This window comes from Lactuca sativa, chromosome 2 (genome assembly GCF_002870075.4).
Source record: "Lactuca sativa cultivar Salinas chromosome 2, Lsat_Salinas_v11, whole genome shotgun sequence".
Lineage (NCBI taxonomy): Eukaryota > Viridiplantae > Streptophyta > Magnoliopsida > Asterales > Asteraceae > Lactuca > Lactuca sativa.
In genome coordinates, this window is record NC_056624.2 from 227,893,490 (window position 1) to 227,908,011 (window position 14,522).

The 14,522-nt window shown below is 31.6% G+C and overlaps 1 protein-coding gene and 1 pseudogene across 1 annotated transcript; both read left to right on the top strand.

Moving 5' to 3' along the window:
• Positions 1-7,785: 7,785 nt before the first annotated feature.
• On the top strand, positions 7,786-9,867 carry LOC111903257 (protein PSK SIMULATOR 1). The gene has a single exon (XM_023899040.3). It carries the CDS (start codon positions 8,170-8,172, stop codon positions 9,595-9,597), a length of 1,428 nt encoding a protein of 475 aa, XP_023754808.1. The 5' UTR covers positions 7,786-8,169; the 3' UTR covers positions 9,598-9,867.
• Positions 9,868-10,755: 888 nt separating this feature from the next.
• Positions 10,756-10,842, top strand: LOC111903299 (U6 spliceosomal RNA; annotated as a pseudogene).
• The last annotated feature ends 3,680 nt before the right edge of the window (positions 10,843-14,522 follow it).

A 14,522-nucleotide genomic window follows, 5' to 3' on the forward strand; every position in this document is an offset into this window, starting at 1 on the left:
CTCGTCACCTTTCCGTGGATATGAGGTTTATTGGAAACGGAGTTATATCGAGGAAGCTATGGAAGTTTGAAGTTTTGGCAGGATATGTCCCTTATTAGAGAAATGTGGCAGCTGAGTATGCTGTGCGTACGTGTGTGTACGCTTAGCGTACTCATGTGCGTGACTTTTAAGCGGAGCCACCTAGTATGTTGGGCGTACCAAAGGGTACGCTGGGCGTACTAGACACATAATGAAAACCCTAAATGAGGGGTGTCCCTATATAAAGAATGAGATGGCCTCATTCCGGGCCACATCCTTAGTCAACAAACCCTTTTAAACCCTAAAACTTCGTTTATAGAGCGTGTGAGTGCATTTAAGGGCCTTCGAGTGATTTTTGTGTGTTCTTGGAGTGAAGAAGAATCTTTGGAGAAGAAGGAGTCAGAGTCCAGGCCCTTGGATCCGAGCATATTTGTGTTGGGAGCTTCATATAGAGGTATAAAGCTTCAAACTCTCTTACTCTTTTGATTTGTGCATCAGAGTAGAGTACTTTAGGGTTTTTATCCCAAAAGTTGGAGACCTTATGAGATATTGAGCTTCAGAGAGTATGATCAACCCCTTTGAGTGTATTCAGTGGTGTAGTGTCATAAAAATCAAGACTTGGACGTTGGAATCAAGCCATGCATGAGATATGAGCATTTTGAGATAAGAGAGCGAGAGTTTTGTGTGTTTGTGACCTTATCAGCCATGCAAAGGCTTAAAGTCACCGACTTTATGGAGTAAGAGCTATTAGAGAGTCCATATCTACGATATGATCCAAGGTCTTAACTGATTAAGACCAAATGAGTAGGAAGAGTGAAGCTGGGACGTACGCTGAGCGTAATCCCAGTACACCCCGCGTACTGACCAAGTGTCCCCGATGGCCAATCTGGATTCGTGAGTACGCTAAGCGTACCAAGGGGGGTACGCCCCGTATAACCTCACTGTGGACTTTTGGGCTAAGTCTCATTTGGGCCCTTGAGTTGGGCTTTCCATTTAGATTTGAGAGTTGGGCCTCGGGGGAGCCCATTTATTATTGGGCCTTGGTGGGCCCAATGGGTTTTAGGTTATTGATGGGCTAGTTAGTAGACTACCTTTAGACCTAATGAGTAAGAGTTTGGACTTAGTTCCTAATTGGGTTAATTGTGGGTTTAACTCAGAGATAAAGGTCGGTGCGCATCAGCAGCGTTTTTAGGGATTGTTTATCATCCGAGGTGAGTCTTCTCATTATACTTCCCATGAGTGGTATCTTTGTGTGATCAAGATGTCTTATGTGCTTACTTGTGTATTGTGATATTCTGGATTATGTATTTGTGATTTATGCTGAGTATTATTATTATGAGCTTATTGAGTTAGGACCAGAGGGTCCCACTGAGATACATTGACCGGAGGGTCTTATCTGAGTATAGCCATGAGAGGCTATTGAGACATGTATGGTATTTTGGGGAACTCACTAAGCTTCGTGCTGACCGTGTTATGTGATATGTGTTTCAAGTTTTTCCTCAGGATCGGGGGAAGACACCGACTTGATTGTACACACCAGAGAAAGAGTTATGTTTTGAGTATCCTGAATTATTAATCAAACAATTATAGAGTTGCGTTCTATAAATTAAATAAATGAGATTTTTGTGAAATGTGTTATGAGAATTATATGATTTTAAAATGAAAAATTTGTTTGAAAATTTACAGTGTTACATCAATGATTTGCTTTCGACAGTGAATCCATTTCCACTGGAACGATCATCCAATGAGCGATTACCGCTAAACCCTATCTCAGTAACCGATCTATTTTGTGTGTATGTGTGTGTGTGTGTGTGTGTCTATATATATATATATATATATATATATATATACACACACCCTAATAAATAAGAATGGTTTTGCCATATGTCATCTTCTACTTCATTTTGACACTTGTCATTTTCTAAATTTTTTTGAATTATTTAATATCCACTTGTCATTTTTATAGTTTTTTTTTTTTTTTATCCAAATCTCACCTATTAAATGTCACCTCATATTAATTAATTTTATAAATATATTAATGAGTAAATTACGGAAATCGTCCCTATGGTTTGGTTAAAGTTGCACGTTTGGTCCCTAATTTTATTTTTTGCACTCGAATCGTCCCTGTGGTTTGATTTTGTTGTGTTTTTTGTCTCTTACGTACAAAATGTTTGGGACCAAACGTGCAATTTTGACCAAACCATAGAGACGAGAAACGCAACAAAATCAAACTACAGGGACGATCCGAGTGCAAAAAAAACGTTAGGGACCAAACATGCAATTTTTACCAAACCATAGGGACGATTTCAGTAATTTACTCTATTAATTAATATACATAATAACTTTATATTTTTGAATTCCTCTTTCTATTAATATATTAATTAATGTATATGTATATTAAGGTAGATAATACATTCCATTTCTGAATTCAGATTAATTAATTTTATTAATATAGATTAATTAGGACTAAATTACATAAGTAGTCCATGCGGTTTACCAAAAGGTCACAAACTCAATGATTACTTTTTTTTTTTTTTTTTTTTTATGAACATGGTCTTTGTGGTTATCAAAACATTTTTTTAAGAAACCCGTGTAATACACGTAGGGATGAGCATATGGACCGGGGAACCGGCCGGAACCGGTACCAGAACCGGAACCGGCACCGGAACCGGAACCCGATGGAACCGGTCGGGCCGGGACCGGGACGTTATTTTTGTGGATTTTTGGAACCGGGAACCGGTAGGAACCGGAACCGATTTAATCGGAACCGGTAGAACCGGCAAAAACCGGTAGAACCGGCAAAAACCGGAACCGTATGATGCTATTTTTCAAGGAGCGGTTCCAACATTTGAAGACACGACAAGAACCGGTAGGAACCGGGAACCGGTAGAACCGAAACCGGTAGAACCGCCGGGCCGGTTCGGTTCTTGATTTTGGCCGAAGCCGGTTCCCCGGTCCGGTCCGGTTCGGGCCGGTTCCGGCCGGTTCGGGCCTTTTGCTCATCCCTAAATACACGGGTTTCACACCTAGTATATATATATATATATATATATATATATATATATATATATATATATATATATATATATATATATATATATATATATATATATATATATATATATATATATGATTTTAAACATCATTAACAACAAAAGTGTGTCCAGGGGTGGTTTTGTTATGGTGCTCGTAGTGGCACCAACACTGTCTAATATTTGCAGTGAAAATTTTTTGATTTTTTGTTCTTTCTAATATCATGTCACTATTTAAATTTCTCGTGCCTCCCTTACTACGAAATCCTACATCTTCCCCTGAATGTGTCACTATAGGAATCAAACAAGTAGCAACACCCATAAGTTGTCTCAAGTCACTATTGTCAATTATCTCCATTACATTACTCATTCCAATATATTATTAACATAAATTCATATATCTCTCTGTTGCACGAATGTTTGCCATCCCTAATTTAAACCAAATCAACATATTTCGTAATAACATGTTCAAAATTTATCGTATGTTTATATGAAATTCAAAATATATATAACGTGTTCAAAATTACAAATATGGTATATTTTCGAAAACATCTTATCATATTGAAGGTGTTTGAAACCGTACATTATTCAAATCTTGAAGATGCCTTATGTCCAATTTTTTTTTTTTTGACAAATATGTTTCGGTTTGAAAATGTATGAAATATGTGTAACTGGACGAATATTAGCGCGTTGCGCAATATATTATACTACAATTAATATATGTTATTAAAAATAGTTCTGTCGGTATCATTGACTTTGAAATAATATTTTTTTTTACATTGTAATTACTTTAAATATAGAATAAGATAGATACATATTTTAACTAACTCATCTCAAGATCGTTTATTCTTAGATAGTATTCATTAACTTTTGATGTATTGTATTATTTACTATGATAATTAATCAATTTATATAGTTATCTTAGAATTATATTATATTAATGATATACATCCAAACATGGTGTTGTTCTCTAACAATAGTAGTTTGATCTATCATTTTTTCCTCATCAAATACATCAATAAATAATTTCTTCCATTCACCTACATAAATAAAATTTTACAATCTATATATAAAAACAGTTTACTTTGAAAAAAAAAATACTTAATTACACGTTTACATACAGACAAATGTCAGTAATAAAATCAATTTACCTATAGAATATCACACAACCGAATATACTTCATGTCATCTAGGCATGATAGTCATGCAAGTAAGTTGGATTCCAGGTTATCGGTTTGATGTTTGTCACTTAACCGAACCATATTAATTCCGTTAATCAACTTTTTGGTTATTCGGTTCCAGTTTGAACCAATTCGGTCTCGTTACTCAAATAGCACACTAAATTCAATTTGTTACATTCGTCTTCTCTTACTCACGTAATCTTATCAACTTGTTTAATATCATCTTGGTTATTATATTTTGACAGCCACTAAGTTGGTCAAGCTTTGCATTCGCGTACATCGAATCATGTGAATAGCGTACATCGAATCATGTGAATATATCATATATCATATATACTATATAGAGTGAAGCTTATGTAAATACTTATTTGAGTAAAAATATTAAACCACCCAAGTCACGTATTTTAATTAATTAATTAATATAGTCCTAAAACTTTTTTAATTAAAAGTAATTAAATAAACAATCATCACATTTTAAACATATAACATATTTATTCATGTGAAAAAGAATATTAAGCCCACGAGCTTAATAAAATATGTTATGAGAGGGAGCAATCTTGTCATTCTACTCAATTGGAAGAAATAATAATTAGAATCCTAATTATTATTTGAAAGTAATTTTTTTTGTATGTAGAGGGATATATGGTTGAAATATATTACCATTCTAGATTTTGGTTTCATTGGAGATGTGAGAAATAACCAATGAAAACACACAAATAAAATACAAAAACTTCATCAAAAGTGAGAAAAAGATTAATAATAAGAATAAAAAGACTACATATATTAAATCAATAACAAACCTTATTACAAAAGAATCCAAAAATTTTAGCGCCAATATATCCATTGGTATTCTCTGTAAGGAAATGAAATTATGCATACATATAGGTAAAAAGATGTTATGAAGAAACCTTGAGAGTGTAATGATTGTGAAATATCATTAAATATATATAAGTTAAAAAAACGAACATGATTTAATCAATTTGTTTCATAAAATACCATTAAGTATGTATAAATTATAAAATTTTAGAATGATTGTTATTAATTATGTGGAAAATGAAAAGTTTTGGTGGGTTCAAATGCATATGGTGCAAGAAAAAATGTCTCATTTATAAATATACTAGGCAAATACCCACACATTTTGTAGAATACAATAATATATATTTAAAATCTTTACAAATATATGTTTTATAAATATATCAATGAAGTTGTTATTAGCTCTTATATAATAAATCTTATAATAAATTGGTATAAACATTGTTTGTTTTGATTTATATGATAATACAAACATCTTTTAAAGTTCTATAATTCCAGTTGTTTCAATGGTCTCTACATGTGGTTTACTTATGAACATAATTAAATATAATATATGATTTAATGATATTTATAGTTGTTGTTATGATTAATTAACTTTAAAAAGTTTATTTGCTTAAGAATATAATTTCTATCATTGTAATTATTCATAACATCAAACATTGTTTTTGTTTTTAAAGCTAATAATATAATTTTTGCATCTAATGTTATTTTTAACTATTGTTGTTGTATGTTATTTAAAATAACGTATTTGAAAACTGATAATTATTTTAATTTGATTTCAAAATTTTAATTTTTTGAAAATTTATTTGATGCTATTTAAAATAATAAACATTGTTTTTGTTTTAAAGATGACATTTTAATTTATTATATAATATTATTTTTAACTATTCTTATTGTAAATTATTTTTAAGCTACTTATTTGAAAATTGTTGATGATATAAAAAATAGTTTCATAGCTTTTTTGTTAATTTAGGATTACAAATTAGATTTAACACTATAATTTATAACTTTTAGCTATTTATAAAAAAGTCTCTCGATTTTTTTCAAGTTTAAGTTAATTTTTGATTTAAATTAACTGTTTGACAATATATTAAAATTAATAATTTAACTATTTTGCATAAAATCATAAATTATACAAAAGTTGTGACTTTAGAATAATAATTGCTCATATACAACAACATATTTAAACTAATAAGTTAACTATAATATGTTAAAAAGTTAAAGTCATAATTTTATAAATAGAAGTAAAATACTCTCTCTGTCCTAAAATTATAGTTCATCTACCCTTTTTGGTTTGTCCCAAAATAATCGTCAACTTCTAAAAAGTAATATTTTTACAAAAATACTTCCGAATTATTATTTAACCAACTAAGCATTTAATGGAACATTAAATGCAAAGTAAGAACAAAATCGACATTTTATTGTATAAAGTTAGTGGTAATTAATGTTTTCTTAATTTGTGTGTTTTTTTGTCTGTGGACAATAATTTTGGAACGGAGGAATATGATATTTTAATATTGTAGTTTAGTTAATTTATGATTAGAATTAATTTTTGCATTAATTTAACATTATTAACCAATTTATATTAATTATTATAAAGAAATTAAATGTTTCAAATGAATATGATGGTAGTTAAAATGTCTCTTTTATAAATATATGTAGATATAAATAGATAGATAGATGTGTTCCATAATATATGTAAAAATGTTTGCAAATGTTAGATTTTATCGGAAAAAATGGGCATTCCATGAATCACAAATAATAAAGGTTAACATGTAATACTTCCTTATCATACTTATCACATATTCATAGTGGTTATTACTTCAGGATGAATATCCATAGTGTTAATGATATTTTTATATATTCATATGTGGTTAGATGAATATCTCTACTATTAAATAGTATTAATGGTATTTTAGATATTAAACTACTATAAAATAAATAAAATGAAACGGGAGTGTGTGGATGAATTCAACCTCATGGCTCATCATATACTAAAAAAGTAAAAATCAAACATTTAACATGTTATTTAACTCGTTTATTCTATTACCTCCGTCTATCATATCTTTTCATGGTCACAAAAGGAATATCAATATATTTTTGTTTATATAAATGTGGTTGTTATATGGTAGCCGACACGTCCTTTTAAAGACTTGGAGTGCTAAAAAAAGATAAATAAAGAAAAACGAAGGTTCTCATGTAGTCTTATTATATGCACGGATTTTATTGAGATCCTTGCTTTATATCAAAAACAAATGCACTTTTTATATCTTTTATTTTGATATCTACTAATTTTGCAATAGTAATTTGTATATAGAAAAATCATCATCATAATTTATATAACCATTGCAATTTTAAATCTTACTGGCAACATTATGAAACTAGAACCGTTTGATAGATAAGACATCGTTTGTTCATTATTTTGTTAAATTAGGTCTCTATACGAATAATGTCTCGTGATATTAACATGAAAACAAAAGAAAATTATTGAATACACGATATCGTTGCCATAATCTGCAATAAAAATATTGTCATATATTATTTGCTAAAAACAGTAATGACATTAAAAATTACAATAAATCTCATCAATAGAAATGAAATCACTGTCAATTAATACAACATAAATATTACAGTATTTATGATCTTAATAAATGCAGTTCTAAAAATGACAACCAAGAAACACGAGGGAGTCGATGAATATAGATAATACTTTTTAAATAATTGATTTAGAAAAACAGAAATGATTCTTTTGACTTGAAAAAGATTTCAATTGACACTCTCACTGCATGTGCCCTTTCGTCTCTCTCTCACACACACACAGACACACAGTGGTTTGAAAGCAGGCGATATAATGAATCTCCTCACACTTCTCATGAGCCCATAAACCTTCAATCTTTAATCTTTCATATTCTCTGCAATTCCTTTTCTCTTCTCTCTCGAATTAAATTCGATCACGCAAACCAAACCTTCAAACATTCAACCTGCCATTGCATTAATTACTTCAACGAACCAGAACCAGAACCAAAACCAAACCCCACTATATACTGCTCAAATCTTTGATCCAGACACGCTTGTTTGTTTGTTTGTTTGTTTGTTCTTCCATCCAACGAAATCGAAACCAAGATATGGGTCTTGAAACATGGCTAATCAAGGTCAAGAAATCGATCTCACATAGCTTCGATTCCGTCCATGGTCACTCTCTCCCACCAAACGGGAAGCCGGTGATCAAGAAATCAAGGGTCGGAGTCTTGGCTTTTGAGATCGCAGGAATCATGCCGAAGCTCAATTACATGTGGCAGATGCTCTCCGATAAGAGTATGACCCGTCTTCGTAATGAATCGGTGTGCCTTGAAGGTGTTCGAAAAATTGTCTCACCCGACGATGTGTTTCTTCTCGGGTTAGCGTGTGCGGAGATGGTCGAGAATCTGAGAGTAGTCGCGAAATCAGTCTCGAGACTGAGCAAACGATGTGAAGATTCGAGCTTACGGAGCTTCGAGAGTGTGTTTGATGGTTTCGCGAATACAGGTCGTGATCCCCATGGATGGATCATGAGCTGGAAAGAAATGGAGGCCAAGATTAAGAAGATAGAGAGATATGTTACAGCCACCACTGCACTTCACCGGGAAATCGATGAGTTAACTGTTATCGAGAACAGTTTGAAGAAATCCTTACAGTGTTGTAATAATAATTACAAAAAGGATGTTTCCTTCACCAACACGATGAAGCAACAGAAGATTCTCGATCTTCAACAAAAGCTCCAATGGCAGAAGCAAGAAATCAGACATCTAAAAGAGAAATCGTTATGGAACAGAAGCTTCGACACGATAACTTCATTACTTTCGAAATCAATCTTCACGATTCTGTCAAGAATCAAACTCGTTTTCAACATCAACCATGGCTACCCTTCTTCTCTCCCCCGCAGCCTCTCCGCCTCCGCCACCGTCTACCCCTCCGATCAAACCTCAAACTCATTCAACTTCGTTTCCGGTCCCTTGATCAAAAGCTCAAAACATCAAGAGAACAACCATATCTCACACGGATTTTTCGAAACAAATTCGAAAATCTTAAAACCATCATCAACAACATTAGGATCTGCTGCTCTTGCTTTACATTACGCGAATTTAATCATCGTGACAGAGAAGATGATACGATCTCCTCAATTGATTGGAGTCGATGCTAGGGATGATGTTTACTCGATGTTGCCTAATAGCATACGATCTTCATTAAGGAGACGATTGAAAGGGATTGGGTTTACAGCCACTGATCCCGTTCTAGCAGGCGAATGGAGGGAAGCATTGGGGAAGATCTTGGGGTGGTTGTCGCCATTAGCGCATAATATGATGAAATGGCAAAGTGAAAGAAGCTTTGAACATCAGAATCGAATGCCAAAAACTGGTGTTCTTCTTTTACAAACGCTTTTTTATGCAGATCAAGAGAAAACGGAAGCGGCCATAACTGAGCTGTTAGTTGGTTTGAATTACATTTGGAGATTCGAGAGAGAGATGAATGCTAAAGCCTTGTTAAATTGCAGTAATTTCAAGAATTTGCAGTAATACTTTCAATTTGATTCCAAATTTTGTTTTTTGTTTTTTTTTTCTTTTTAATTTAATTCTTTTTGGGTGGGTAGATGAGCATGGGGGTAGTCGTGTTGAATGTTGACGATATTGGATTGGTATGTAAATTAATTGAGACGAGCTTAATTCAGATCTTGAAAGATTTGTTTTTTTGCTCCCTAACCAGATCTGTATATTAGAATACCAAATGTTTGTAAACTTTTTATTGAGTTAATTTTAATAAAATATTTCATGCGTTTTTGTTTGTTATAGCAATGATCATATGACCTCGGATTCTATTGGTGCATAGATCAACAAAAATATTCATATAAAATTATGAAATTTTGCAGGCTTTTAATTGGATTATATGTATGTGTTTATTCATTATTGTTAAGTTATAAAAGATTGGTCATTCGTGATACCACTTTGAGTTTGTGATGAAGAATTTAATTGATATGATTAGTCAAAGGTTGAAATTATTATTGGAACAAAGATTGAAATAACAATTGGAGTTTTTGAAATAAAGAAATCATGAATCTTTTTACATAAAATACATAGCTTAGATTCGTTTACACACTAGGCCTTAATGATACCTACATCCCTATTATCTAAAAAAATCAAATATTATTTTACTAATCTTTGAAATCACTATAAATATTCCATAGAAAAAAAATCTAGAATTAAACTAGTGTATATTACGGTTATAGAGCGTTAATAATATTTTTTTGAGATAACTGACTTTTAATTTGGATCATATATTTGGCGGATAATGACTTGGGAGGGTAATTAGGTTTTCAGTTTGTCTGTATTAGGTCACTAAGGTTTTTTTTTTTTTTTTTTTTTTTTTTTTTTTGGTGCGTATTAGACCATTATGGTTGTTATTACCGTTTAAAAATAGTCTTTTTACCGGTTTTAACCAGTAAAAAAGACTATTTGTAAACGATAATAACAACCATATTGGTCTAATACGCACAAAAAAAAACCTTAGTGACCTAATACGGACAAACTGAAAACCTAATTACCCTTCTAAGTCATTAACCCTAATTTTAAATACATTGAGAATATATGACCATCAACAGTAAACTAGTTCGTTTAGAACTCGCGTCATCCCATATAACCTGCTACTCCTCTATATCGCGGAGCTTTTCATCTATAGTCGTCTCTTTGGGGACATCCGATAAAATTGGAAGGATATGCCCCTACGCAAGGATGACACGCACAAATAGAGAAATGGTCAAAAAAATTAAACCCTTCGTCTACTGAATTCATGATCACACAACTTGTGGATTCCATGGTCAGATTGATCTTCTTGTTGATGTCTTCAACCATTTGTGGCAAGTAAGGGTGATCTTTCTTTCTATAAAGTCTCCTTCAAGTTTTTTACTTTTCCTGTCATTAAGTTTCATGCTTTATAAACTTCCGTTTATATGTTATATATAGTCTGTATGTGTTTGTTTATGTGCTGATTTTTGATTCATTTTGCAACTTCAGTTTCTTAGTTCATATTGTGGTTTTGTTGTTTATAAAATAATTGATAATATGCATTCTCCGCAAGTCCCTGTTGGTTTTACATTTCCATTTGCTATCAAATATAGACATTGATGGGAGGTATCAAAGTGAGATTTTTTTTGTATATATGGATGTGTTCATGTAAACATTTAAATGACAAAAAAGAAGTTATTGATAAAATGTTGCATATTTATGTAATGAAGATCATCAATCAGATGAGTTTTTGGACTTAGAAGTTCTGGAAGGGTTGTGAGATAAGTTAAATGGAAGCAACTATTTTCAGTCAAACAAGTCAATCACATTGATTAGCAAGCATGTTTTCTAAATAATTAGGGTTAATGAGTTAGGGTAATTAGGTTTCCAGTTTGTCCGTATTAGGTCACTAAGGTTTTTTTGTGCGTATTAGACCAATAGGGTTGTTATTACCGTTTAGAGATAGTCATTTTTACCGTTTTTAACCAGTAAAAAGGACTATTTCTAAACGGTAATAACAACCATAATGGTCTAATACGCACAAAAAAAACCTTAGTGACCTAATACGGACAAACTGAAAACCTAATTACCCTCCCAAGTCATTATCCCTATATTTGGTTATCGTGCGTTGAATTAAGACATATGTTGCTGGAAATTAAATGTATAATTGCAAGTCGGCTAAGTTACTTTTATCCCATAGGGGGAGGGGGGTATTTATCGCTATTTTCTCATAATAGGATTGTGAAGGCTTTAGTGGAGAATAGAATAGCCAAACCCACACACATTGTAACGGTGCGATAATGACTTAGGAGGGTAATAATGTTTCCTGCTTGTCCATTTTAGGTCCTTAACGTGTTTTTTGTGTGTATTACACCATTAAGGTTATTATAACTGTTTACAAATAGTCATTTTAACAGGAAGAAACCGATAAAAATGATTATTTTTAAACAGTTATAACAACCTTAATGGTGTAATACACACAAAAATACGTTTGAGACCTAATATGGAAAAACGGGAAACGTTATTACCCTCCTAAGTCATTATCTTCGTATGAAACTATAAACCCCTATAGTATTTTTTACTTTTTAAATAAGAAACTTCTAGGTCTTGGGGTTAGTAGTTTGGATGCTTTTAACCCCGGCCTTCTTTATAAATGGAAGTGGCGGTTTCTTAATGACAAGAGGGCTCTTTGGGTTAAAATTGTCGAATTTTGTCACGGGGAAGGTGGTGGTTTTTAGGACGATTCAAGAATAGGAACTGGAAGGGGGTGTTTGGCAAAAGATTATAGGATCCATTAATCATCTCCATGAGAATGGTTGTATTCCTTCTAATTCCATGTATAGAGGGGTGGTGATAGATTCCTTATTGTGTCCTGTGTGTCATAATTCTCAAGAAAGTGTGAAGCATTTGTTGCTGTAGTTTCGGTTGCTGATCAGATTTGGAGTCGGGTTGGGCATTGACTTCATTTGAACCTTCCTGTGTTTTCATCTATCCGTGATGTGGTTACAAAATCCAATTTGGCCTTAATTTGTTCTTCTCTCTAGCTCCTTGCTAGATGTTTTGTTTTGCTAGAGGTTAACTGGATGATGTGGTTACAAAATCCAATACAAACCTTTCTACTTTTTATTCTTTTTAATTTCAACAACTTTATATGAAATACACATATAAAAATAAATACTAAAAATCTTAGGAGGGTAATAACGTTTCCTGTTTGTCCATTTTAGGTTCCTACGTATTTTTTGTGCATATTACACCATTAAGGTTATTCTAACCGTTTACAAATAGTATTTTTAACATGAAGAAACCGGTAAAGGGGATTATTTCTAAGCGGTTATAACAACCTTAATGTTGTAATATACACAAAAAATACGTTAAGGACCTAATATGGACAAACGGGAAACTTTATTACCCTCCTAAGTCATTATCCCTTGTCACAGTAGATAAACCACACTGGCATCGTTAGCACCGCCTCTATACTTGGCATTTATACTTGGCATCCAGACTAAAATATGATAGTGGGCTGTCATGTAATGAACATTTAAGAAACCATGGCAAAAGATTATCTCCAAGAAATTTGCAATGATGTTTGCTTGTGGAGCATCATGTCTCGGCTATGACATTAGCAATGCCTCTATAGAATCATGCTCAAGTTGGACCGAAAATATGTGAATATAGTAGATGGTAGACCTTTTTGTGAAGATGTCGGCATATTGATGAGTCGAGGGTACACGTAGAACTTAAATATGACATGCACGACTTTGTCTCGAAGAAAGTGTTTATCTATCTTCAGGGGGGAGGGGGCAAAATGGGCAGCTGCACATGACCCAACTTTTATTATATATATATATATATATATATATATATATATATATATATATATATATATATATATATATATATATATATATATATATATATATATATATTAGTTTATAACCCATAGGAATTACGGTTACAAAATTAAAATTAGTATATAAATAAAAAAATTTAGAAAATTAAGTTGTTAAAATAAACATATATTATAATTTATTTTTCATGACGTTGAAAAATATCAAAATCTACTATATTAATATTTCTTGAATTTCTTGAAAATGTAAATATAGTAAATGTAACAAAATTTGATAAATATCCCTTAATCAGGGTATAGATGTGGTAGGTAATATTGACATATTTTTTGACATATAATTTATGAGTATGAGTTGTAAAATGAAATTCAAATTGGAGAACAAAAACAATGACACGTATGGTGTCATATTGATTTAATAGCTTGACACATGGCAGAACAAGATTAAACTTATTTATTTATTAGACATATATATATATATATATATATATATATATATATATATATATATATATATATATATATATATATCAAGGTTCTAAATATCGTTTGACGGTAACTCGGCGTTCGACTGGTGTTAAGGGATTAATCGGTCTTTGCGGGGATTAATCGATGATTAATCGGGGACCATAAATTATTAATAAAATATTAAAATTAATTAAATATTAATATATCTTAAGAAAAACAAGTACTTCAATATTAGAAAATAAGAAAATTTGTAATTTGGAAATACAAAAATATGAACATTTTGGTATAATATTTGAAATTTTGAAAATTTGAAAATTTTGGAGTAAAAAAAGAAAGTTGGTTTTTTGAATTTTTAAGAAAAAAATTAAAATTTTTTTGACATTTTTTTGACTTTTTTGACTTTTTTTTGATTTTTTTGACTTTTGTTGACCGATTAATCCCGCCAAACCCGATTAATCATAAATTTCCGATCAATGCCCTAATCATTGACGGTTGGAGAACACCAAACGATTAATTCCGATTTCTGCAACCATGATATATATATATATATATATATATATATATATATATATATATATATATATATATATATAAAATAACGATAATGACCATTTTTTTTGCCTGATCCTGG